This window comes from Rhinatrema bivittatum, chromosome 13, assembly GCF_901001135.1.
Source record: "Rhinatrema bivittatum chromosome 13, aRhiBiv1.1, whole genome shotgun sequence".
Lineage (NCBI taxonomy): Eukaryota > Metazoa > Chordata > Amphibia > Gymnophiona > Rhinatrematidae > Rhinatrema > Rhinatrema bivittatum.
Genome location: NC_042627.1, coordinates 71,397,269 through 71,423,621, shown reverse-complemented (window position 1 = coordinate 71,423,621; position 26,353 = coordinate 71,397,269). Strand labels below are relative to the sequence as shown.

Here is a 26,353-nt window from a genome sequence, read left to right as displayed (position 1 = left end):
AAATAAATAAATAAAATCTCGAAAGTTGTAAGGCTTCCTCTGATCACAACCAGGCGTAGCTGATAAACTTAGCTGGCCCGATCTCATATCCCCGAATACCCCTGTGCTGCCTCTGTTGTTTTGTCCAAGTGAGAACTTACCTGGTTAAAACTTACCTGATTTGTTGGGGAGACACATTTAAAACCCTGGGTTTTTCTGGCTACATCTCAACCCTAGCTGGAGAAATCCTTTTGAATATTGACCTCTAAGTTCTCACGTATTTACCTAAAGCAAGAATTATTGACGTATATGATACAAAGCGAACAGGTAGAAGTAAATCTTAGGCTTACCATCGTGAAGTGCAATGTTCTGCACTAAAAGAAATGTGACCTGTTTACTAATACATGAATTACAGATGACAGAAATTCTCTAATTTTTTCTTTGGAGGGTTCAGTCAATGAGCAATCTCATATATTAAAGGACCAAAATCACCTCTATTTCTACATCAATTTTACAGCTGAAAAATCAGAAAGAATTCTTTTTAATTTGTCCACTAATTATGACCTCATATAGGCATTTTTTCGGAGCCTTTTTTTGAATGTGTGCTGCTTAGCAAGTAGTATATCTCGCACTACCACTCAATATATAATCATAGGTCATCCAACACCATTTTTTTGATTTTTTTGTATGCTTATTCACCTTGATAAAATCCATAAACTCTTCCTTAATTCTTATTTTTCATAGTAATAGTATTACTTAGCTTATTCAAGTATTACTTAGCTTATTCAAGCGATATAGATTGAAGAAACTGTGCGACTCTGTGCCATGAGGATAACATGCCCATGTTGGGCATGTTGGGCATGTTATCCTCATGGCACAGAGTCGCACAGTTTCTTCAATCTATATCGCTTGAATAAGCTAAGTAATACTATTACTATGAAAAATAAGAATTAAGGAAGAGTTTATGGATTTTATCAAGGTGAATAAGCATACAAAAAAATCAAAAAAATGGTGTTGGATGACCTATGATTATATATTGAGTGGTAGTGCGAGATATACTACTTGCTAAGCAGCACACTCATTCAAAAAAAGGCTCCGAAAAAATGCCTATATGAGGTCATAATTAGTGGACAAATTAAAAAGAATTCTTTCTGATTTTTCAGCTGTAAAATTGATGTAGAAATAGAGGTGATTTTGGTCCTTTAATATATGAGATTACTAATACATGAAAACAGAGCTGGCAATCCTGCCCACTACATTGCCTACAAGGCACATTTTTTTTTTTTTGAAGGTGCTTGATGTAAGAGTTAAATAATGCATAAATTTATTTTGTGTATGCATTTATTTTGCAGAAGGCTGCCAGACCGTTGCAGCCCGTCCTGAAGTTTTCCGGAGGTCCCAGTAACGCTGGACCAGACGTGGAGCAGAGTCGGGATAGCCAGGTCCAGAGCTCAGCGGCCGCGGCGGCGGCGGAGGAGGAAGTCGCTGGTCCTCCCACAGCAGCAGCCGGTGCTCGAGCGGAACACCTCTCAGCTGAGATCTGGGATGAAAGAGCTGATCGGGCAGTGGAAGTTAATGGCACGTCAGAGGATCGGCTGGGCACCGTAGGGGGTGAAGTCGCAGATCCTCCCTCTGAAAGTAAAAATAAAAATGCAGAAGCTTTAGAGGAAGAGGAGGGGCAGGCACCCATGGTCGATTCTGAGGACGTTTCGGTTGCAAATGAGCTCACGCAGAGCACACCCATTGGAGTAAATGGTGCCGAACGCGTTTCATCCTGTGGGAATACAAATGAGGAAGCTGGAATGACAGCGACTGAAGTTGTTTTGGATCAAGAAAGCCTGTGTGGTGGCGATAAAACCAATCAGGAAGTGAGCGTTGCCGGAGAGAGTGCAACTGGAAATGGAGCCGCGGTGGAAGCTATAAATAAAAGCCCTGCTATCCAAGAGGAGGGCGATATGGATATGGGGCAGATTCTATCTATTAACTGTACCGGATCTACAGATACCATACAGAGCAAGCGGCATGTGCAGAACGGAGACCAAGAGATTGTTGTGGCTAGGACTGGGAGTTTGGAAGGATTACAAATACCTTCGGAGACTGAAACCTCGATTGGTGGTTTTAATGAGGGTGGAAGCAAAGGGACAGGGAGCAATCTGCTGGACGAGGCAGAGAAACAGAATCCGATGCAGGAAAAGATAGACTGTAAAAATAAAGGCATTGCTGATGATGGCGCAGGCAGCAACAGCGAATTCAGTGGGGAAAGTTTGCCATTTGAAAGGACAGAAAATGGTATGGACACCAACGGTGCTAGACATGAAAGCACCGTGCCCAGTGAGCAAACGCTGACAAATGAAATAAAACGCAAAGAAGCCCCTTCCAAAGAGGACCGGGAGGCGGTAAATGAAAATGACAATGATCTGAGTGGGAAACTGGAAATAAAAAAAGATGAAAACACAAACGTTGGGCTAAATGAAGTGGAATTAGCAGAGAGTGCAGATGCTGCTGGGAACGCCGATAGTGTAACGAAAAAAGATGCCTCTGATGAACCCAGTGCTAAAAGCCAGATTGAATCTGTGCTCCCTCAAGAAGTGGTTGAGAGCAGTGAAACGTCAGCAGGCAGCCGAGAGGCTGAGGAAACCTGGGCAGGAAGTGAAACTGCAAGCAGAAGTAGCACAGAAAACGTGCACTGTGTGCAAGCAGATCAGGAAGCTGCGCCTTGCAACGCCGAGAGCCAAGCTGTAGGAAATGAAGAGGCTGGAAGTTTAAAAGTTGACAGCTCTTCTTCAGTATCCAGCGGTGAGCCTGCCCAGGACATAAATTGCCCTGATGTGCTTCCATTTAAGGCAGACAAAGCACTTGCCCAGAAGCCGGTGTTCCCATCCCAATGCTCTTCAGTCCATGAGGAGCGAGACTCTATAAACAATATTAATTCAGAAGCATGTACAGTAACTTCAGTGCATACGGAGCTTGTCCAGGAAATCAGTTTGGATGCGTGTTCCTCTTTTAAAGATGCTGAACAGGAGGAGCAACAGGTACTTGATGAGGATAAAAATACCATAGTGCCATCTGCTGGACAGGCGGCATCTGTCCACGCTAATGAGGATAAAATGTCTTTGTATCACACAGGCAAGCGATGTTTACAGGATAATTCCATCGACGTGCCCTCTCCAATTTATAATGGGGAATCTAAACAAACCCAGGAAGAAGAAGCAGGAACTGCTGTACCTACTGATCAGAGTCCTGTAGTGAAGGAGAATGCAGTTCTAGAAACTACTTTGCCTGCATTCTGTCAGAATCGAAAAGATCAGGAAGGGCACAGTACACTTCACTCCACTTTAAATGACGGCACCGGGCCCGATGAGGTGCTCTGTAAAAATGAGAAAGTCGGCACTGAACTGATTTTGTCTGAGGCTGCCGTGCTGAATTCTGCTGCTGGCCAAGGTCAAGGTGAGGAGCCTAGCGCGGTCAGCCGCGATGGGCAAGGCTCCAAGTTACTAAACGTGGGAGCCCTGGGTGAGGAAATGAGTGACACGTCGGCCAGGGTTGTGGAAGAGAGAACTGGGCAGAACGATGTGCGGAGCGAAGGAGATGACGGAGCACTTGCCAGAACGTTGAAGCAAGAATCGGGTCTCGGTCGAAGTCGGCAAGGGAGCCCGCCGCCTGGTGCGATCCTGGAGCCGAAAGAAGCACCTGCCGGGGGTTGTGAAGGGGAACGTGACGCACCTCTAACCGATCGTGCCGAGGAGGAGGGTGTGAAGGTCCCCAGAGCATGCCTGCACACTATAGTGGAAGAGACACTCTGCGATGGCAGGCACAGTCTGGGCACAGCGTCAACGCCTTCTGCGGCGTCTGAAGCAGAGAGGGGGGGGTCACCTCAGCCTGATAACGATACAGCGCAGCACAGCCATGCACCTCTAAATACCGCTGCATCGGAAGGGAATATCCATCGTCAGCAGGGTGCCGATGGATCTACGGAGGCTCGTTCTGACGCGGCGCAGGGTCTTGTCCGGCCTTGCGACTTCTCAGGCTCCAGCACGGCTCCTGGGAAGCCAGCAGGAGAGAGGGCGTCCGCCCGGCCTGATGGAATACCGTGGAAAGAAGAAGAAGTGGATTTTGATTTGGAGTTGGCTAAACGGATAGTGGAGGAGCAGAGATCAAGCCCTTATCTATTGGAAACAGAGCCTGTGATAGGTAAGCAGAGTGAAAGTCCAAATGTACGTTAGATGCAATGTTAACACGCCTGCTAGAGAAACATATTTTTTATTTTTAGATGTAATAGTGGCAATTTATATTGCAATGTACAAGGGTGCAGAGAAGTAAAAGAAACCCAGGAAAAGGCAAAACAGCTGATGTATGTGCATAAATCAAACACGTCCTGAAAACTGCGGAAAGGTTGTTCCTTTTCCCTAACTTTGCAGTCTGAAGTGATTTTACCAAAAGATAACTTGATTACATAGGTAATATTGATCTACTGAATAGTTTTGTGTTTTCCTTTAAAACTGCAGTTAGGTTCCAGCTTCTTTCTCTACACAAGTGCGTTATTTTTATTTTGTGATGGGGGGGGGAGGTGAACTAGCTAGATAGCTATCTCGTGGTCTGTACATTTTATTTTAAGTCCTTTTCAGGCCAGTACATCACGGCTGCAAGATGCACTAGGCACTTCCTGTCACTTTTGTTCTGTATTCGCCTATTAGGGTTCTGAGAAATTATTTGTACTGAAGTTAAGTACTCCCTATGGGATTACAGAAATAAATGATTGCCTTTGGCAATTAACTACGTCAGCCTTTTAAATGATAGTGGTGCTTGAGTGGCTGTGGATGGAGTGAAACCTAATTTTCTCTGCGTGTGGGATGTTATTGTGTAGGGACTTTTGGCAGATTTAACAATTTGTATTGCTTTAAACAATATTTGCCAAAAGTTTTTTTTGTATATTTTTTAATAGTTGTACACACCTTTTCAATAAAACTGTCCCTCTATGCACGCATGACATAGTAATTCACACCCTTTATCAGTTGTCAATAAAGTAGTATGGTTTGCTTGTTAGTGCACAGGTTGAGAGAGCATAGCTCCCTTGAAAGCTAGTCACAGATGTATTAAGGTAGTCTAATAAAAGGGTATCACCTACAATTCATTTTATCTTTATTTGTATGACGCTTGTTACCGGATTGGGGTGGGGGGGGGGGGCAAACATGGAAATTTCCAGGCGACCGTACACCACAAAGGGTTCCATTGCCATCCAAGCCCGGCAGATTTCTTAGAGCAGCAGTGGCGGTAATACCAAGAAAAATCAGTGCAGTGCCTGTGAACCAGTGCTCACTCACGAGCCCTCTGGCAGCCTCACTTCCTGCGGTGCGGTGCCTGTGAACCAGTGCTCACTCACGAGCCCTCTGGCAGCCTCACTTCCTGCGGTGCCTGTGAACCAGTGCTCACTCACGAGCCCTCTGGCAGCCTCACTTCCTGCGGTGCGGTGCCTGTGAACCAGTGCTCACTCACGAGCCCTCTGGCAGCCTCACTTCCTGCAGTGCAGTGCCTGTGAAAAAGTGCTCACTCACGAGCCCTCTGGCAGCCTCACTTCCTGCGGTGCGGTGCCTGTGAACCAGTGGCAGCCTCACTTCCTGCAGTGCAGTGCCTCTGAACCAGTGCTCACTCACGAGCCCTCTGGCAGCCTCACTTCCTGCGGTGCAGTGCCTGTGAACCAGTGCTTACTCACGAGCCCTCTGGCAGCCTCACTTCCTGCAGTGCAGTGCCTGTGAAAAAGTGCTCACTCACGAGCCCTCTGGCAGCCTCACTTCCTGCGGTGCGGTGCCTGTGAACCAGTGCTCACTCACGAGCCCTCTGGCAGCCTCACTTCCTGCGGTGCGGTGCCTGTGAACCAGTGCTCACTCACGAGCCCTCTGGCAGCCTCACTTCCTGCGGTGCGGTGCCTGTGAACCAGTGCTCACTCACGAGCCCTCTGGCAGCCTCACTTCCTGCGGTGCGGTGCCTGTGAACCAGTGCTCACTCACGAGCCCTCTGGCAGCCTCACTTCCTGCGGTGCGGTGCCTGTGAACCAGTGCTCACTCACGAGCCCTCTGGCAGCCTCACTTCCTGCGGTGCGGTGCCTGTGAACCAGTGCTCACTCACGAGCCCTCTGGCAGCCTCACTTCCTGCGGTGCGGTGCCTGTGAACCAGTGCTCACTCACGAGCCCTCTGGCAGCCTCACTTCCTGCGGTGCGGTGCCTGTGAACCAGTGCTCACTCACGAGCCCTCTGGCAGCCTCACTTCCTGCGGTGCGGTGCCTGTGAACCAGTGCTCACTCACGAGCCCTCTGGCAGCCTCACTTCCTGCGGTGCGGTGCCTGTGAACCAGTGCTCACTCACGAGCCCTCTGGCAGCCTCACTTCCTGCGGTGCGGTGCCTGTGAACCAGTGCTCACTCACGAGCCCTCTGGCAGCCTCACTTCCTGCGGTGCGGTGCCTGTGAACCAGTGCTCACTCACGAGCCCTCTGGCAGCCTCACTTCCTGCGGTGCGGTGCCTGTGAACCAGTGCTCACTCACGAGCCCTCTGGCAGCCTCACTTCCTGCGGTGTGGTGCCTGTGAACCAGTGCTCACTCACGAGCCCTCTGGCAGCCTCACTTCCTGCGGTGCGGTGCCTGTGAACCAGTGCTCACTCACGAGCCCTCTGGCAGCCTCACTTCCTGCGGTGCCTGTGAACCAGTGCTCACTCACGAGCCCTCTGGCAGCCTCACTTCCTGCGGTGCGGTGCCTGTGAACCAGTGCTCACTCACGAGCCCTCTGGCAGCCTCACTTCCTGCGGTGCGGTGCCTGTGAACCAGTGCTCACTCACGAGCCCTCTGGCAGCCTCACTTCCTGCAGTGCCTGTGAACCAGTGCTCACTCACGAGCCCTCTGGCAGCCTCACTTCCTGCGGTGCGGTGCCTGTGAAAAAGTGCTCACTCACGAGCCCTCTGGCAGCCTCACTTCCTGCGGTGCGGTGCCTGTGAACCAGTGCTCACTCACGAGCCCTCTGGCAGCCTCACTTCCTGCGGTGCGGTGCCTGTGAACCAGTGCTCACTCACGAGCCCTCTGGCAGCCTCACTTCCTGCGGTGCGGTGCCTGTGAACCAGTGCTCACTCACGAGCCCTCTGGCAGCCTCACTTCCTGCGGTGCGGTGCCTGTGAACCAGTGCTCACTCACGAGCCCTCTGGCAGCCTCACTTCCTGCGGTGCGGTGCCTGTGAACCAGTGCTCACTCACGAGCCCTCTGGCAGCCTCACTTCCTGCGGTGCGGTGCCTGTGAACCAGTGCTCACTCACGAGCCCTCTGGCAGCCTCACTTCCTGCGGTGCCTGTGAACCAGTGCTCACTCACGAGCCCTCTGGCAGCCCCTGCAGTGCCTGTGAACCAGTGCTCACTCACGAGCCCTCTGGCAGCCTCACTTCCTGCAGTGCAGTGCCTGTGAACCAGTGCTCACTCATGAGCCCTCTGGCAGCCTCACTTCCTGCGGTGAGGTGCCTGTGAACCAGTGCTCACTCACGAGCCCTCTGGCAGCCTCACTTCCTGTGGTGCCTGTGAACCAGTGCTCACTCACGAGCCCTCTGGCAGCCTCACTTCCTGCGGTGCGGTGCCTGTGAACCAGTGCTCACTCACGAGCCCTCTGGCAGCCTCACTTCCTGCGGTGCGGTGCCTGTGAACCAGTGCTCACTCACGAGCCCTCTGGCAGCCTCACTTCCTGCAGTGCCTGTGAACCAGTGCTCACTCACGAGCCCTCTGGCAGCCTCACTTCCTGCAGTGCAGTGCCTGTGAACCAGTGCTCACTCACGAGCCCTCTGGCAGCCTCACTTCCTGCGGTGCGGTGCCTGTGAACCAGTGCTCACTCACGAGCCCTCTGGCAGCCTCACTTCCTGCGGTGCGGTGCCTGTGAACCAGTGCTCACTCACGAGCCCTCTGGCAGCCTCACTTCCTGCGGTGCGGTGCCTGTGAACCAGTGCTCACTCACGAGCCCTCTGGCAGCCTCACTTCCTGCGGTGCGGTGCGTGTGAACCAGTGCTCACTCACGAGCCCTCTGGCAGCCTCACTTCCTGCGGTGCGGTGCCTGTGAACCAGTGCTCACTCACGAGCCCTCTGGCAGCCTCACTTCCTGCACAGGCTGCTGCTTCTCAAGAAAACCCATGCAAGGGCTGTGAGCACACAGTGGCTGACAGCCCACCAATTATTCTTGGATTACCCATTACCACTGAGCCTGGGACAAGAACCAGCCCCAGCCAAATGAGGGTAGGAGGGAAAGGTCCTCGGAAGGGCCCCTGAAGAGAGGGGGGTGGAAGGAAAGAGAAGACCAAAGGGCCATGTGATAGGAGGGATAAGACCTGGAAAGGTGCCATGGGGAGGAATGGCAGAAGGAGTGAGAAGACCTGGGAAGGGGCCATGAGGGAAGACAAGGGAAGAGGCAGCATTGGGAGAAAGGGGGTAGAAGGAGAAGACCTAGGAAGTGGCCTGGAAGGGAAGGGATAAGAGGAAGAAGATTTGTGAAAGACTGTGGGGAGAGAGATGGATCACGACCCAGAAAGGGTTCATGGAGGAAGGTAGCTCAAGGGATAGAGGGTGGGGTAGGAGAGCAGGCAGGAAAGGACCCTGGAAAGAGTCGTGAAGAGATAGAAAGGAGATGACCCGGGAAGGCGCCATGAGAGAGGGGAAGCTATGGGAGAAGAGATAGGAGGGAGAAGACCCCTGAAGGGGTCCCTTCAGTGAAAAAGAGGCTCAAGGGCTGGAGTTCAGTGGGAAGAGTTTAGGAGGAGAAGGGTCCACGGTAGATGGGGGGGGTGGGGGGGGTGCTGAAGGGTGAGATGAGAGGCTGTGGATAAAAGGGAGAGGAAGGGCCAAGGCAGGAGTAGGCTCAGGGGCTGAATATCGAGGCAGGGGAAGGGATCATGGAGGGAGGAGAAGGCAGGGACCTGGAAAGGACTTGAAACAGGGAGCAGAGGCAGAAACCCGGGTGCAAAGCTCAGTGGCTGGACATTGATGGGGGAGGCTCAGGGTCTAGGTCTGGGGTAGAAAGAAGAGGACCCAAGGCCATCTGGAGTTTGGGAGCAAGAGATGGAGGAAGGAGAGAAGCCAGGATTGGAGTCGGTGGCCTGGTGGGACTACGAGGAAGGGGTGAGCATCACTGCTGTGTTCATACCCCATACCTCAATATGTTAAACACCGTCCCTGATGTTACCTTTTGGGTCAGGGTAGAGAAGAGGGAGTCCCACACTTGGCGGAGTTAACTTGTTATCCTTCAGCTGAAAACCAGAGCCCTTTCTTGGAGTCAGGAGCTTGCAAGTTTATGCCTAAAGATGATCCATGGTGGAAAATAAGGCTTAAAAAAAAAGTGAAGAAACCTGACTGGGTGCTCTCTGGAGCGAGCATGGAGACCTTACAGTGTAATTTGCTGAGCAGAGAGTAATACGGATTTTATCAGCAAAGCCAGGTCCCTCCTGAGCCTGACTCTGTGCAAAGGGAGGGAGGTAAGTAAGCAGCCAGGCTAGGATTATCCTATTCTAGGGAAGCTGCTGCTTTCGCTCAGGGATAGGATCCCTGATCTGGAATCAGAGGGCTGCGTTGGGTTTCGCTGCACAGAGCCTGCAATGAATCTTTAAAAATATGGCGGGGAACTTGTAAACTTCCTGCCAGATTAAAGGGCCTCTTTACCTAAGCCGTTTTAAAAGTGGGCATTAACATCCTATTTTAACACGGATGTTAACCGTGATTTTTAACAGTGGATGGATTTACTAAAGGGTGTTAACCTGGAGAGCGGGGGAATGGATGCAGGGGAGGCTCTGTGGCTTACACCAGGCCTTACGTTAGCCACGGAGGTCGATACAAATTCCCTGGCAATGTGATTAGCAGTAACATGAGAATATTAATGAACTGGCTTGCAGGTAAGAGAGCTCCTTCCAATATTCCTCGCCTTAGGTTGGAAAATGTTAATGTTCATGCTGACTTGAATACCACTCAAAATGAATCTCTTCCGCTTTAAATCGCCACGTCGTGTCAGGACGTGTGCGGCGCCTGTGTCCTGGGATACGAGTTCTAGAGTCTGATGCAACAAAGCATTTGCTATTTTTAGCCAGCAGCGTATTTTTAACGAGTCTATTTTTAGACGTGCCCTAGGCATTTTAGTTTCTGAATTTTTTTTTTTTCTGTTTTATTCCCGGGAGGAGTTGCTGCCTCAGTTTTCTAAAGAAACAATGGTTACTATTAATTACTCTTTGGAAATCTCAGGAAAAGCCAAAAGATAGATTGTAATGCTTGTGACATCACTTCTTATGTACAGTGCGAGCTGTGGTATTGGGGGAGGGTAGCAGTTGACCCTTGCCCCTGTGCAGGCTTCTATAATTCTTAGTACTTATTTTTATAGGGCCATACAATGGTGATAAATATTCAGGTACAAGTCCCTGCCCCAAAGAACTTACAATCTAAATGGGTACTTGAAGCAACAAGAAATATTAAGAGACTTGCTCGGAGCCATAATGAGTGTCAGGAAAAGAAGTGGGATGTGAACTCTGGCTCAGTCAGATCTGGGTTTGGAATCCAGAGCAATGTGCCTTTTATTTGCAACTACGCAGGGATTTTTTTTCACCCAGTTTTCTATCCTGCAAAGATGGAGATTGCTCTTAAGCTGCATTATCTCTCTTACCTTAAGAAGGAAGTCTGGCAGGAGGCCTTTACTTGTCTTAGGGGCCTTTATCTGAGGGACTCTCCTGCTAGAAAGGTGAATTTTAAAAGCCTGATGCATGCTTAAGGGATGTGCGAATATGCCACTTAAAATTGCACGCACATGTGTACGCGGTCAGGGCTATTTTATAACTTGCATGCATATACATGCGTATGTTATAAAATGGCAGCGTCCCTGGACGCAGGATAACAAACGTATGTGCACGTGTTCCTGTGCGCTGCTATGAAAGTTACTGTCTCTGTGAGTAACTAAATCGTGCTCTTTTTTCTAACATCTGGGTTCCCTTAGCAAGTGCAGGTGGTATGGCACAGCTGCTAGGATTATTGCTCATCCAGGTCTCAATATGAAGGCAATTTTGCAACTACACTTGTTCTGGGCTTGTTAGTAAGCACATACCCTGACAGTGTGACTTGATATTCCAAATGTCTCTCCACACTGTGCAAAAGTGTCTGGAAATGGTTTATCACTGGTTTTGATAGACCCGGAGAGAAAACCACTTTTCATGTGCCCTTGATGACTAACATTTAGAATCTGTTTATTTCCTATAGGAGGGGGGTTGGGGGGAATAGAAATAGGATGGGAGAAAAAGACCAGATGGCCTATCTAGTCTGCCCAATCTCACCAACTTCTCGGCTCTGTAATCCCTATCACTCCTATCCCTTGAGCTTGTCCTATGCTTTCTTGAATTCAGATACTGTTCCTTTCTCCACCCCAGGGAAGGCTGTTACATGCATTCACCACCCTCTCTGTAAAGAAATATTTCCTTGGAATACTTCTGATTTTATGCCCTTTCAGCCTCATCCCATGATCCCTTATTCTAGAGCCTTCTTATTTATTATTTATTTAAAGTTTTTTTTATACCGACATTCGTTTGCACATCACTTCGGTTTACATGGGGCTAGTATAATAATAAATAGGACACGATTAAGGTATGTCGACAGGGGAGGTAATATCTCAAGTCTATGAAGGCGGGTTGAAACCAAGGTAGATAATTGGGAGAGCATAGGGTAAAGTCTGTTGAAAGAGGCCTACCTCCTGTGTATTTATACCTTGGCAGTATTAAAATGTCTCTATCGTATCTCCTTTATCCTCCCTTTTCTCTAGGGCATACCATGTCAGGTCAGTTGAAATCTCAGGGCGCTCCTACCACATTGTGATATCATCCAACAGTTTTAAAGCTCTTTTGCCATTGGTTGACGTTGAACATTTTAAAAGCAGCTTTGCCTTTGGCTAGTGCTGTGGTCACCAGTTGACTCAGTTTCCTGCGTAGTTTCCTCTAGGCGAAAGCCACCTCTATTGTTTAACGATGTACTTATTCCCCGGAAATTCACATAATGAATATTGTCATAATCTTGTGCAAGTTTCTGTACCACAGAAGAGGGATTAAACGTCAGCACAAAAACTTAAGGGGATATCGTTTTATTGGGCTGATTTAATTCATTTCTTGACTCGGTTTTTTTGGACATTGTGCTCCCTTCATCGGGTCAAAGGAATAACTTGTGTAAAAGTGGCAATTTTCAAAAACCCATTTACACGCGTGAAACCTTTTGAAACTTACCACCAGAGGGTGAACCTCCCGAAAGCTGCTTAAGAAAAGCATGGTTAGTACAATAAAATGATATTTTGTCATATATTTTTTTTTGTTTATTGCTCTTTATATCTGTGCATTCAAGTGGACCAATGTGGCAGCCACCCTACCTTGTACCAAAATCGAAATCTAGGCATTGTGAAATGATCACTTGTTGACTTGCAGACTGCAAACTGGGATAATGTCTGCCTCTCGTTACTGACAGTCATAAAGCCCTTGCTCCCATTTCTGGCCCTTTGGGTAATACTTAGCATTTATTGGGAGGCTTTTCTGTTATTGAAAAAAAAAAATGTTTACATTAAAGCAGATCGTGGTTTCTGGACACTAATATGGCTTCCATGTTTCCAATGTCGTTGGCTTTGAATAAGGTCAAGGGTCCAGTAGGGTCCAGTGTTCATGAGTGAACTGCTGAGAAGCCATGGTTTGGGATAATGTTTTTTTAAGTACTTAAAACAGATTAAATGAGGCTAGGCAACCTTCTCAGTTATGCTAGGAATTATTGATAAGGATCCATGAAGAGTTCGTTTCCCAAACAAATATTTGTGCGCTCATGAAAATTTGGGCTTGGTGGTTTTGTACAAAACCAGAAGAAATGTTGCTTTACCTTTGTAATGTAAATGTAAATAACGCAGACTAGAAATACTCAGGTGCTCCCCTCCGTTTACCCAGTCAGTTTTTCTGAAGATCCAGAGTCAGTGTTCATGTGGTGAACGAAGCAGCGTGTCTTATCCAGGTAGCGCGCCTTGACATCAGCCTTGAGAAGCTCCAGTGAAGACGAGCATGTTTAAATGTCTGTTTGCCTGTATGTGTTTCTCTAATAGCAGCCCTTCTCAGTGCGTAAGAAAAGTTGTTTGCTGTCTAAATGGAAATGCAAACAAACCCAGGACATTTCTTTTTCCAGATATTAACCATTATCGTGTACATACTCCATTTCCTCTGCTTCGTTTTTATTTTTTTATTTTGGAGCACAAGTATCCCCAGATTTCTAGCTATTTGAAACTAAAAGAAAATGTGATCTTGGTTTATTTATTTATTTTTTTTAAGTATAAAAAAGTAAACATTGTGCCACTGATCTTAAATTTGTAGGTTTTGACTGATGCCAGGAAGCTTAAACAGAGAAGACAGAGATTCAATTGTTTGTTTTTTTAAGAGTTTGTCTTCCTGCTCTGACAATGGTCCTTACATCATCCTGTCCCCAATGGTTTTGGGTGCAGGGGGTTAAACTCCTCTCCTTCCCCCAAATTATGCAAGTTCTCAATCTCAGCCAAAAAGCAAGAAGGGACTGTCCTGAGATCATAACTCAGACCGAAGTCTTGAATCTTAGTGGATGAGGGGCTGAGGATGCTAATTCCTGGGAGTGGTACAGAGATAAGTCAGATGACAGAGCGTTAACAGCCCTTCCCCCACTTCATTTTCAATAGCATTCAGTAGTCTCTGCCAAAATGGCAAGGGGGGGACTGACAGCTCGTAGCTCGACTTCCCATGGCCGCCACGGGTCTTAAGCCAGAAGGCCGGGAAGTTAAGACAGGATCACAACATGGAATTGGTTGTGTGTTTAGAAGGCTGCGGCCAGCCTTTTACTTCCCGGTTCCTGATCTTCTCAGGTCGAGCCATTTCATCCACACGTGTCTGTCAAACGGGAATTTTTGTGTAGCCCGTGTAGTTAAGGCGACCGCGGGAGCTTTTGCCGCGGGCATTTCCTAGCTAATTTTCAACAAGAAATCTACCCAGGTACAGCGTGTCTGCTAAAGGTACACGTGTGCGGTGCACCTGCCATTAGTATGGGCGGTGGAGGGGGAGTTAAATAGTGCATGTGTGCACGTAAAAAAATAAATAAATATGTATACATACTCGCGCTGTTTCCTTCCTGACCTAAACACTCTCCCCTCCACCCAGCAGAAGTCCCTCCCCAGGATCGCTTCTTTTTAACCTGGATAAAATTATGCAAGCTATGGAAACCCCCGCTTACTGTTAACCACTCTGAGGAAGGCAATTTACCCCGTTAATTACTATTTGCCCAGCTAGACGGGTTTAAAAATTGCCCTCTAAGGTTCTAAAACTATAAGATCTGTTTCAGGGCTAGTGCTTCATGCAGATAGCAAAATAGACTACCCCTTCTTTACGACTGAGAAGAAAGCACCTTATCAAGCAGCGTCCTGGCCAGCACGCAGTGCAGCGTGGCTAGCTGCTACAGACGGCATTCTTGCGTGCTGTCGGGAAACGTCGGATGCTTCCCGCGGACGTTAAAGCCCCCTTACGTTTTGGCTCTTTATTTGGGGGAGGGGGGCGCTTTAAACACCACCGTGGATGTGGAAACAGGTCAGCAGTGGATGGAGGGGAGGGATGGTCTTGGGGGAAACGAGAATGGGGGCCCGGTTCGGTCTCTCGGTGCTGGTGCTGTGGATGGACCTGAGTTTGACTCCCAGGCCAGACTTCTGCTGCCCGGGCCAGCGTGAATGCTGCTCACTGCCCCTGAGGAGAGGGAGGGAGGGGAGGGTATGGGATGGGTGGTGGAGAGGGTCAGAGTCTAAACCTTTCATCATCAGTGACCCCTAGAGGGGGCAGCCTTAGGGTGCATGTTAGGCAGCTTCCACAGGGAATCGTGGCTGAGGTGGCTGGGCCGTTTGGAGGGGGGATATAAAAATAAGGGGACCCCCTAGGTAATTGCAAGTGTGGGAGAGCAGAAGATAATTGTGATCAAGCTAGAAACCCCAAAGAAGTAAGAGGAAACTGGCTGGGACAGAAGAAAGCAAAGCAAAACAAACTTGGCATTAATTAGTTAAGAAAAGATTGTTACCCTGATTCTCTGACAGAAGGCTTTGATTTTCAGTGGAAATTCTTTCTGTCCTTATAGGAAATCTAGGCCTGAAAGCAGAAGATGAAGTGGACTTTATAAAGAATTTCCAAGAGTGCCCTGGGTCCTCAGGATTGGTAAGTTTCTTATTTCTCGTCTCACATAGGTATAATTTATTTTCTGTGGCTGAGATGTGCCACGTGCTGCCTCATGGGTTAATAAGGAATCAGGCGACTAAGCACCCAGGGGATGGTGAATTTAAGAAATAGCGACCCTACCCATCGTACCCTGACTGAAGAGTGAGGTTCATGCCTAATCCATTTGAGACAGCTAACACCCCCCCCCATGTCCTTTCGTAACACACAGCAGCCTGTGCAGAGCTCTCATGCACCATTAGGAAGGACTTGTAGCCTTCGTAAGGGCTGTAGGCTTCCTTGGTCACCTTTGCCTCTCGGGGGGGGGGGGGGGCTGCATGTGTCTTCTCTCATTAGCCCATGTTGCTTAACTTGACTGCATTTCTCTCTGTTTGCCTATCTCTGTACTTTGTTATCAGCGTGTACGTTCTGAATCCCCCCAGTATCTCTCTGGCATTCATCCCATCAGGCTAAAAAGCAAGATATTCTTGTAGCAAACTATGAAAATGGAAAAGAAAAATTCACGGTGGAGCAGAGCATTGTTTCTCAGCTGCTGGTCCGCCGAGCAGCCCTGACGAGTCCCTGCACGTGAAACCCACATCGCTTCCGCCCTGCAGGCTTTACCTGGGTTCCTCTGGCGTGGACGTGGTCCTCAGGGTCCGGCAGCTCCGGGGACCACTGCTGCCTCCTGTCCTCGCTTGCCATCTCCTTTACTGCAGCCTCCCTTCGGGCTTAGGAGAGAAGCCCCAGTCCCTTTGTTTTCTCTGCTGCCCAGCAGTATATATATATATTTTTTTTTAAATAAAACCTCTCAGAACAGCTGAGTACTCAAACACCACCCCTCACCCTCCCGTACCCGACATCTCGGCAGGGGAGCCTTCCCCCTTCAGTTGCTCTACAACCAAAAAAAAAAACCCCCACCTGTAAAATTGTCATGCCAATAAAGTTATCTGTACCTGAGCGAGAGGCAGCTGAGGTCCTAGCGCCTGGAAGAGAATGGTGGAGCCTGGGGTAAATAGGTGGGGATTTTGGGGAGCTGGAAGGATGGCAGGCTGCCCGAGGGGGGTGTGGAACGTATGCGAGAAGACGTCTCAAAAAAAAAAAAGCCAGAAAAAAAAATATTTTAAAGCTATTGTATGCAGACTTTTTCTGCCGTTTTATTTTATTCTGACCAATCGGAGACCGGTGGCAGAGGAAATCTCATTAGCGAATCGTTGCATCTGCCCTCCTGACTTGCAGCATCCTGGGTGCTTTCCAGCATGAGGAAAGGAGACTTGGTGTCAATCTCCCCCCTCCTCCCCATTTCCTTAATCTGAGTACGGATTCTCCCCCCCTCCCCCGTGCAGTACAAACGATTGAGAGACACCGTGCTAGAGGAAGGCAGCTTTGTAGGCACCACACTTCTGAGCTTTCGGGCTTCATCAAGCGACGACGCGCTTTACCTTAATGGGATGAAAGCCGTTGCCTTTTGCCTTTTGGTTTCTCCTTGGGAAGGGTTTTTGGCACCGGAAGGCACCGTTTCCTCCTTCAGTCTTGCAGCATACGTTGTAGATGTGATCCGTGGCATTTGCTGAATGTCTTGCCTGGCCTAGAGTGCTTCTACCTCCCCTTTACTTTTTGGCAGTGCTTCTCAAGCAAGCCAGTCTGCTTTCCATTGTGAACGTGCTTGAGATAGATTTGCAGGCATCGCTTCCGTTGTATGAATATGTGTCGCGTGCACGTTCATTACGGCTATCCTGAAAACTCGACTGGGTAGAGATCCACTACTCTGTGAAATATCGTACAAGAGATATTGCCACGTGTGCGGAGCCGGCATTCAGAAGCTCCCTGAGCCACTGGCCCATAGGTGTGCACAATTAAGCATATGTGGCTGAATTAGCCTTAATAGGTTTCCCCAGAGAGTGCAACTGCCTTAGAGAAGGAGCTGCCATTGGGGAATGTGAGCAGCACCGATTCTGTGGGCTGGGGGAAAACAGGAGCGAGAGACCATAGGCTGAAGAAGTGAAGCAGCCTGGGAGCTGAAGCAGAACAGCTGTAGAACAGCTGGGCTTGATTTTATCACTTTCCCTGATTGGATGATCTGCTGTGGCACTTCCTGGCTGGTGATGCTCCATTTGCCGTTGTGACGTAATGTTCAGCAGTTACTGCATGTACCCATGTGGCTGGCAGCGTGAGCCACATAGATATCGATTTAAACTGCCAACGAAGAAGATGATGAGGAGAACTGTGCTATTTATTGCTCCTTCACAGTTAGGTTTTCATTGTTACATAATTGGCCTTTCTACCAGACAGAGCAGCCCTCGTATTTTTCAATCTGATACTGGGAGGAGAATGCTCAGAATGGCATTTACTAAATCACCAATCTCCCCCTGTGGGATTACTGCCACGAATCAAACCTAACCAGTCACTGGGGATTTTTCACTCGTTATAAAACGGTGGAAGTTGATGATTAAACTTGAAACCAAGACCATATAAACTGCCGGGATGGCAAGTTTGAAAAATGGTAAATGATATGAACCTACCAGCGTTCCGTCTCACAATTTGATTGGTGTTTTATATCAGTAGAAGTAGATAGAGCTCCCGGGTAAAGTCCTTGGAAGGGGTTACATTTGGTTAGGTTTGACAGAATGGCAGACACTGCATAAATCACACGCATTTCAATTTTACCTGCAACTGGAATTCCTATTGAGGAGTGGGGCATCTGGTTTAGTAGTTTAGATAAAGTTTATGTTTTAAGACTATCGCAACAACACTGGAGAATGACTGACTGGTTTTCTGCAGCAGGATTTTGTATCATCAATAGATATAAAATCGGCGTTAAGTTTCAAGTTTATTAAAATGTATCCGTCGCACTTTCAGGGAACCATTTTAACGCAACTTAGAAACGATATTCATAATCAAGTGTAAAAAAAATACAAAACACAATACAATTGAAGCCTATAATAATAATCATGGACCGAGAAGGCATAAACGTGAAATAGTTAAGAAACATTCAGTCTAAACCTTACTCATTTTTTAAATAAATGGGTTTTTTTAGGGCTTTTTAAAATTGATTACTGCCGCATTATCGCTCTGATATCATTGGGTGGAGAGCTCCAAAGGATTGGCCCGGCTAACGAAAAACCTGGCTCCCTTGTCCGCTCCAGGCTTGCAATTTTGTCAGCGGGGATCTCAAGTAGACATTTTCCCTCTGAACGAAGGGAACGTGCAGGCCTGTAAATTCTGAGTATTGAGCTAGTCCAGCATTTGGAAGCTTTGTGCAACGTCCTGTGCTTTACATTCAAAGTCTTTACTCGGTGCGCCATTTCAGAGGTAGCCAGTGAGGGGGATATGAGACTAGGGGCTGGTATGTGCACTATTGATGTGGAGGTTATGATGTGAACTGAACGAGTTGCTAAGGCACTCTGGAAGGCCTATGTACAAGAAGGAGTTACAGTAATCTCAAGTTGTCTAACAGAGAAGAGAATTGTGTTATGATGCGAAAGGTTTTGAACTTGATAGGTCGCAAATGCCTGACCACCCTTAACTTGAAGAATGAATATTTTTATAACAGATCTGATGTGAGCAGAGAGAGAGAATTCACAGGCTCGTAATATCCCAAGCCTTCTAACTTGGCTACCGATTGATCACTGAATTTTAGAGTGGTGAGAGCATTACACAGACACTTGCTCAAAAGAATTATTTCTGTTTTGGAAATATTCAGTAGGAGCTGCTTGTGAAAGAGCCATTGATGGGTAAAATCTGTTTATCATATTCCAAATTCCAGTGTGTGATCCCATGACGATGAATATTGCACAGAAAAATCGAATGTCATCAGGTTTGTTTAATGCTAGCTTTAAATTAAGTGGTCTCCATGGGATGCAGAAAGCTGATGACATCCAAGAGTAAAAAAACAAAAAAAAAAGCATGGTAAACAGCTTTTTTTTTTTTTATCCAATGGTCATTTTTTCATGTCATTTCAAAATTTTCTCTTAAAAAAAAAAAAATGTTCCCCAACCTTGATTACACATCTCCCTCCTACTTTGAGCCGATGTGACTGGGTCCGACCGCCTGCGTAACACTTAATATTAATGTATTCATGCCTTCACGCCACTGTCAGCTGTCAGTGAAAGGACCAATCCCCTTCCAGGAAGCTCTCCTTTTCAGAATTCTGAAAGGAGATTGGTCCATTTGCTTACAGCTGCCCGTGAGGGAGCAGCCCTGCCAGAGGGGGGTAAGATCTTCTCCTGCTGGGGTTGCCTGGGGGTGTGAGGAATTGGAAGGGCTCTGAGGCTGTTTAGTTGGATAGGAGGGGGGGGATCAGGAGGGCGGGGGAGTTCCACTCCAGCTCAGATCTTTTTTTTTTTTTAAGGTGGGAGGGGAGGGGTTGTCCTGCTTAGGAAGGGAGGGAGAACTCGCCCTGCTGACCTTGCCCAGCCCCATCCACCCGAGTGGGGTGTCTACTGCAGGGAGTTAAATTTCCTGCAGTAAAAGAAGGCAGGTTAAGCAGCCTCCCCACTAGTGCACCTCCTTGCATTGCAGGTTAAGAGTAATGCGTTTATTACTCTTCATTTATCATGAGACTCATTAATCTTGCCACGGGTTTTAACGCCTGGTTTAGCATGGGTTTTTCCGTCACTAAAACCCATATTACAAACCGGGGTTAGGTTAACACCAAAAAATGAACAGTACGGCTTATTACATTGACCCCTGTATTACTACTACCTACTACTACTACTACTACTACTACTACTACTATTACTGCTACTGCTACTACTACTACTGCTACTACTACTATGTAACATTTCTATAGTGCTACACGACATACGCAGCGCTGTACAAACACACAAAAAGACAGTCCCTGCTCAGTAGAGCTTACAATCTAATAAGACAAACATACAGGACAGTTTTGGGGTATTTCATAAAGCAAGACAATGGGTAAAAAGAAAAGAGAGCTAGTGAAGACTAAAAGCAGACAATCAGGCGTAAGATTTAAAAGCCGTTTCAGAAAGGTGAGTCTTACAGCATGCTGTAAGCTTAGGCATGTTTTTCCAGTCAGAAAATATGCCAGTCAAAAAAATGGGACATTTTAAACTTTTACATTTGATTTATTTTTGATTGGCAGAAGATGTAAGAAAATCTGTAATGCTTTGGGGAATTTAGTTTTTTTTTTTTGTTTTCCATGAAGAAAAAACCCCATAATTTAGAGGACAGAAGGGTAAAAAGTATATGATAGTGTCCTGTCTCCACAGTGCTTTCCCATGTATTCACTGTTGTCCTGTTTTCACAGTGTCCCGCTTTGACAGCAGCGTGTCTGTTTGTGTTACTAATGCCGTGTGCATAGGTTTGCATAGTTGCTGTGTTTGCTGTCATACTGCCAGCCGGCCTGCACCTTCACAGCTTCTGTTGTATTCAGTGCAGCTGCAAAGCAGGGGTGCCTGGGAATTTCTCTGTCTCTGGTCAGGGCTGGCCCGGCTTAGGTGCCCGGCCCTGCCTAATCATTTCCATTTTACCTGCCCCTTATTTCTGTGGCCCAGGCAGCGCTGGCAGCTTTTTTGTTTTGCTCGTCATTAAAGTTTGGGCGTCGAAGAAGCGGCCTCCTCTCTCCGTCTGCCAGCAAAGGACTGAATTATAGAAACATAGAAACATAGAAATGACGGCAGAAGAAGACCAACCGGTCCATCCAGTCTGCCCAGCAAGCTTCACACATTTGTTCTCATACTTAACTGTTTCTCTTGGCTCTTAGTAACCTTATGTTCTAATTCCCTTTTCACCCCCACCATTAATGTAGAGAGCAGTGCTGGAGCTGCTTCCAAGTGAAATATTAAGTTTGATTAGTTGGGTAAGCGGCAGCATAGCTCTCTGCCATGAAGCAGAGGGCAATGCTGGAAATGTGTGAAGTATCAGTTTTTCTTTTCCCCTGTCATTGAAGCAAGGAGTCATGCCGGACATGCACCGAAAGTGAAGAATGCCTTGAAAGTCACATTAACTATCATCAAATATTGAAAAGCCTAATAATTGGTAATACCTATAAGCCCATGAACCCATCCCTGTTTTTTTTTCTTTTTTTCTTTTCTTTTTTTAATTGGGAGATGGATGCCCTTCATCCTTCTACTCTGTGAAGGTGGACACCTACCACCGGCCACTGGCATCCCGCTCCGTTAATGCCTCTGTGGCTACTGCCGCTCCATGCAGTGTTTTACTACCTGCTCTTTATATGCGTCCTCTAGAACTGATGGATCCCATCCCTTAAGCTGCCTTTTGAAGCTGTGCAAGGGGGGAAAACTCCCAGTGGGATACGGACGACATAGAACCACCAGAATTTTAAGATTTTTTTTTATGTCCCACAATTTATTTATTTATTTTATTTATTGAAAGCTTTTTATATACCGATGTTCCTGTACTAGTACATATCACGTCTGTTTACGTAGCACCAACGTAGAAAATTACATCGAACAAGAGGGTACAAATAACAAGGTTAACTTCGTGCAAATAGATAACAGGCAGAGAACAGGCTTCAAAACTGTTTGAATTATGAGTCCTAACCGGGGAGCCACCGCGTGTGCAGTGCAGGAACTGCTTCCCAGTCCCGTGCGTCTTAAAAGATTTGTTTTCCACGTGACTTCGTCTGCCCCTTTACTGAGGCAGGCGGAAGATGACCGCGCCTCCTTGCCTTTTGTCTTCCTGTTGCCTTCCTAGCTGGCTCTGTGGTTTGTTTTTCTTTCACAGCTGTTGCTTGAAGAAGCAGTTTTGAAGCTGTTAAATCTGAGCCATAGAGAGTTTCTAGTTTTTGGGGGGTTGTTTTTTTTTTTTTAATAGCCATGTGTTCACATCAGTTGCTGCAATATGAGACCCATGCTAGGACTGAAGAGTCCTGTGAAAGTTAACAGGAGAACAAAGGGAGAAACATAGTTTAAGCAACAAACGCATGGCTGAGCACTCATTTCCAGCCGTGTAATGTACAATAAGTTATAGCAGAGGAGCTCACTTGTAGATGCGCAGCAGAAGGTCGTTGATAGGAAAGTGCCATCTTGTTTGCTCACTCAAGAAATCCACTGCAGTTTGTAAATTAATCAATTAGTATCACCTTTCATAAATGCTACATTTGGACTTGAATTTAGAAGTTATCCTATGGAAGGGTTTTTATTTTTTTTTGTGGGTGGGGGAGGTTTATCTTATCTCAAAAGTGAGTTCCTAAAGGAAAAATGCATGAACCCATCTGGTTAATGACCTTGCAGTGAAAGGGCATATTATCCCCAGAATTCAGTGCCCTGTCACTGATACATAGAACATAGAAATGATGGCAGAAGAAGACCAAACGGCCCATCCAGTCTGCCCAGCAAGTCTCACACTTTTTTATTTCTCATACTTATCTGTTACTCTTGGCTCTTAGTAACCTTTTGGTTCTATTTCCCTTCCACCCCCACCATTAATGTAGAGAGCAGTGTTGGAACTGCATCTAAGTGAAATATCTAGCTTAATTAGTTAGGGGTAGTAACCGCCGCAATAAGCAAGCTACACCCATGCTTATTTGTTTACCCAGACTATGTAATTCAGTCCTTGTTGTCTGTATATAGATCCACTTTTCTTCATTCCCCCTCCCGTTGAAGCAGAGAATTATGCTGGATATGCATTGAAAGTGAAGTATCAGTCTTTCTTCCCTGCCGTTGAAGCAGAGAGCTATGCTGGATATGCATTGAAAGTGAAGTATCAGGCTTATTTGGTTTGGGGTAGTAACCGCCGTTTCAAGCAAGCTACTCCTCACTTTTTTGTGAATGCAAATCCTTTTCTCCACATTTCCTCTTGTCGTTGAAGCTTAGAGCAATGTTGGAGTCGCATTAACTGTGTGTATGTTTATTGAATAAGGGTATTATCTCCAGGTAGTAGCCGTCATTCCCATGAGCCACCCACTCTTCATTCACGTCCTCTAGACTTTATGGATCCACAGTGTTTATCCCACGCTCCTTTGAACTCCTTCACAGTTCTGGTCTTCACCACTTCCTCCGGAAGGGCATTCCAGGCATCAACCTCCCTCTCCGTGAAGAAATACTTCCTGACATTGGTTCTGAGTCTTCCTCCCTGGAGCTTCAAATCGTGACCCCTGGTTCTGCTGATTTTTTTCTGACGGAAAAGGTTTGTCGTTGTCTTTGGATCATTAAAACCTTTATCTGAAAGTCTGTATCATATCATCTCTGCTCCTCCTTTCCTCCAGGGTGTACATATTTAGATTCTTCAATCTCCCCTCATAAGTCATTTGATGAAGACCCTCCACCTTTTTGGTCGCTCTTCTCTGTACCTCCTCCATCTTGTCTCTGTCTCTTTGGAGATACGGTCTCCAAAACTGAACACAGTACTCCAGGTAAGACCTCACCAAGGACCTGTACAAGGGGATAATTACTTCCCTTTTCTTACTCGATATTCCTCTATGCAGCCCAGCATTCTTCTGGCTTTAGCTATCGCCTTGTCACATTGTTTCGCGACTTCATATCATTAGACACTATCACCCCAAGGTCTCTCTCCTGCTCCGTGCACATCAGCCTTTCTCCCCCCATCAAATACAGTTCATTCGGATTTCCACTCCCCATATACACGACTCTGCACTTCTTGGCATTGAATCTCAGCTGCCATATCTTTGACCACTCTTCCAGCTTCCTTAAATCCCGTCTCATTCTCTCCACTCCTTCCGGCGTGTCCACTCTGTTGCAGATCTTAGTGTCATCCGCAAAAAGACAAACCTTACCTTCTATCCCGTCCGCAATGTCGCTCACAAAGAATACTGAACAGGACCCGTCCCAACACCGATCCTTGCGGTACACCGCTTAAAACCGCTCTCTCTTCAGAGAGAGTTCCATTTACCATCACACATTGTCTTCTGTCCGTCAACCAGTTTGCAATCCAGGCCACCACTTCGGCATTCGCTCCTAAGCTTCTCATTTTATTCACCAGTCTCCTGTGCGGGACCGTATCAAAAGCTTTGCTGAAATCCAAGTAGATGACATCAAGTGCTCTTCCTTGATCCAATTCCTTGGTTACCCAGTCAAAAAAGTCAATAGGTGTCCCAGTGCTGCGCTTTGCTGCTGATAGTGCTAAGTTTTCCACTGACTGTGTCTCTGCACTTCTCTAATGTATCGAAAGTAAGAAGATGGGGGGTCACGTGCAATAAAGATTTTTTTTCCGTAGGCACAGAATAACTATATGAATGACTCCAAACTATTTGTCATCTGCTAATAAGCAGATTATAAATACAAATACAAATTAAAAAAACATACTTTAAACTGTCTGTGAATGTGTGAAGTCTGAAAAATAAGATGGGAAATGTGTGGCACTAAGTAAAGAGATAGATGACATAAGCATCTCAGACGCCCAGTAGAAGGAGGATAACCAAATTGACACTGATATCATGATAAAAATGATATCAACATAACAGGACAGATCATGTTGGTGTAGGAGTGGCACTGCATGTTAAGAATGGCATAAAGTTGAGCAGGCTAGAAGTTCTGCAGGAAACTAACTGGCATCCTTATGGACAAAAAAACTTCACGTGTGGCAGGGAAGGATACAGTAGTGGGGGTATACTACAGCCCACCTGGCCAGGATGATGAAACAGACTGTAAAATGCTAACAGAGAGATTGGAAAGGCTAATAAGACTTGTAACAACAGTAATAATGGGAGATTTGAGTTACCCCCATATTGAGTAAATGTCTCATCAGGGCATGCCAGGGAAGTAAAGTTTCTAGATGCTATAAATGACTGCTTCATTTAGCAGCTGGTCATGGAACCTGTGAGGGGAGAGGGGGAAACTACTTTAGACCTAGTTCTCAGTGGAACATAGCACTCTGGTGAAAGTGGTAAAGGTGGTTTGATCTAGTGGCAATAGTCATCATAATGCAATTAAATTTCACATAATTATTAGAGGGCAGAAACTAAGTCAAACTATAACAGTAACATCTGACTTTGGTAAGGGAGAATATGATAACATGAGGAAATTAATTTGAAAAATATTAACAGAAGTGGTTGCCAGGGTTAAAGATTTGCATGAATTGTGGACATTGTTGAAAAATATCACCTTAGAAACTCAGAAAAACGATATATTAAATAAAAAAAGGTCCAAGACTAAATGTCGGCTAGCACAGTTTAATGGTGAAGTGAAAGAGGCAATTAAAGCCAAAAGGACATCTTTCAAAAAAATGGAAAGCAGACTCAGCTGAGGAAAACAGGGAAGAGCATAAGGACTGGCAAGATAGATTTAAAACAGTAATGAAGAAGGCCAAGAACAGTTTGAGATAAAATCTATTAATTAAAAAACCTTTTCAAGTGCATTTGAAACAAAAAGATTGTGAGGTAGTCAGTTGGACATCTAGATCAGCGTTTCCCAACCGGTGTGCCGCAGCTGTAGCCCTGGTGCTCCATGAAGTTTGTTTCTCTTTCCCCTGCAACAGCTGGCCTGCAGGATATCCTCCTGCTGGAGAAGGACCAGGCCGAGCACCGAGGGAAACATCGAGACCGGCACCGGCAGTTGTCGCACGGCACCGGTGCCGAATGCCGGCCCATGCTGAGCCTCCCCCGTAGAGACCCCGTGGTGAAGAGGTCCCAACGTCTTCCAAACCCGGGAGTCCCAGGCATTCCCTACCAAATGCTGTGCTGGGCACCAAGCTTCTTTGGCCCCCCCATGGAGGCTCTGATGACGCCTCGTGCTCCTCCTCCTCCTCCGTTGTCCGCGTTCTCATTGCCAGACTTTCAGGACTTTCAGGAGGAGTTAGACTGCAAGGTGCAACAGGTAGTGCTCCAAGCCCTCCCTGGTGCTGGCCCCCATGCCTGCGCTGCTAGCACTCCTGCTGGAGCGACTCAATGTCCTGTTGGGCGTTCTACCAATGCAACCGCTGCCCAGGGCTCTTTCGGGTACCCATCGGCCACCGAAGTCCCCCTCTGAAGCGATATCGATTATTGGATCCTCTGAAGAGGAAGATATGCAACTGCGCCTGAGGCCCTGGAAGTTACCTGCACTCCCTGAGCCCGTTCCCAGGCCGTCTGTTCCCTCAGGGCCCTCTGTGCCTCCGGCACCGTCGATGCCCTTGAGGCCCCCAGCACTGGGCTGCCAAGACAACCCTCAATGCTGCTAGGACTGGGCATGGGCGCGGTCCTCCCTTGCCCGTAACCCTGTGGACGTTAGGAAGATGTGCCATAT

At 47.1% G+C, this 26,353-nt stretch overlaps 1 protein-coding gene across 9 annotated transcripts in view; it reads left to right on the top strand.

Annotated features, from left to right (window-relative positions):
* Positions 1-26,353, top strand: part of AKAP13 (A-kinase anchoring protein 13) — a 336,318-nt gene that overhangs the window by 140,125 nt on the left and 169,840 nt on the right. For all 9 annotated transcript variants that reach the window (XR_003852464.1, XR_003852465.1, XM_029575495.1 and 6 more), the window contains 2 exons: positions 1,332-4,170; positions 15,115-15,191. Coding sequence is in view for 7 of the 9 variants with exons in the window: in XM_029575495.1 (XP_029431355.1) it covers positions 1,332-4,170; positions 15,115-15,191 (2,916 nt within the window). In the remaining 2 variants the exon portion in view is untranslated. The remainder of the gene's footprint in view (positions 1-1,331; positions 4,171-15,114; positions 15,192-26,353) is intronic.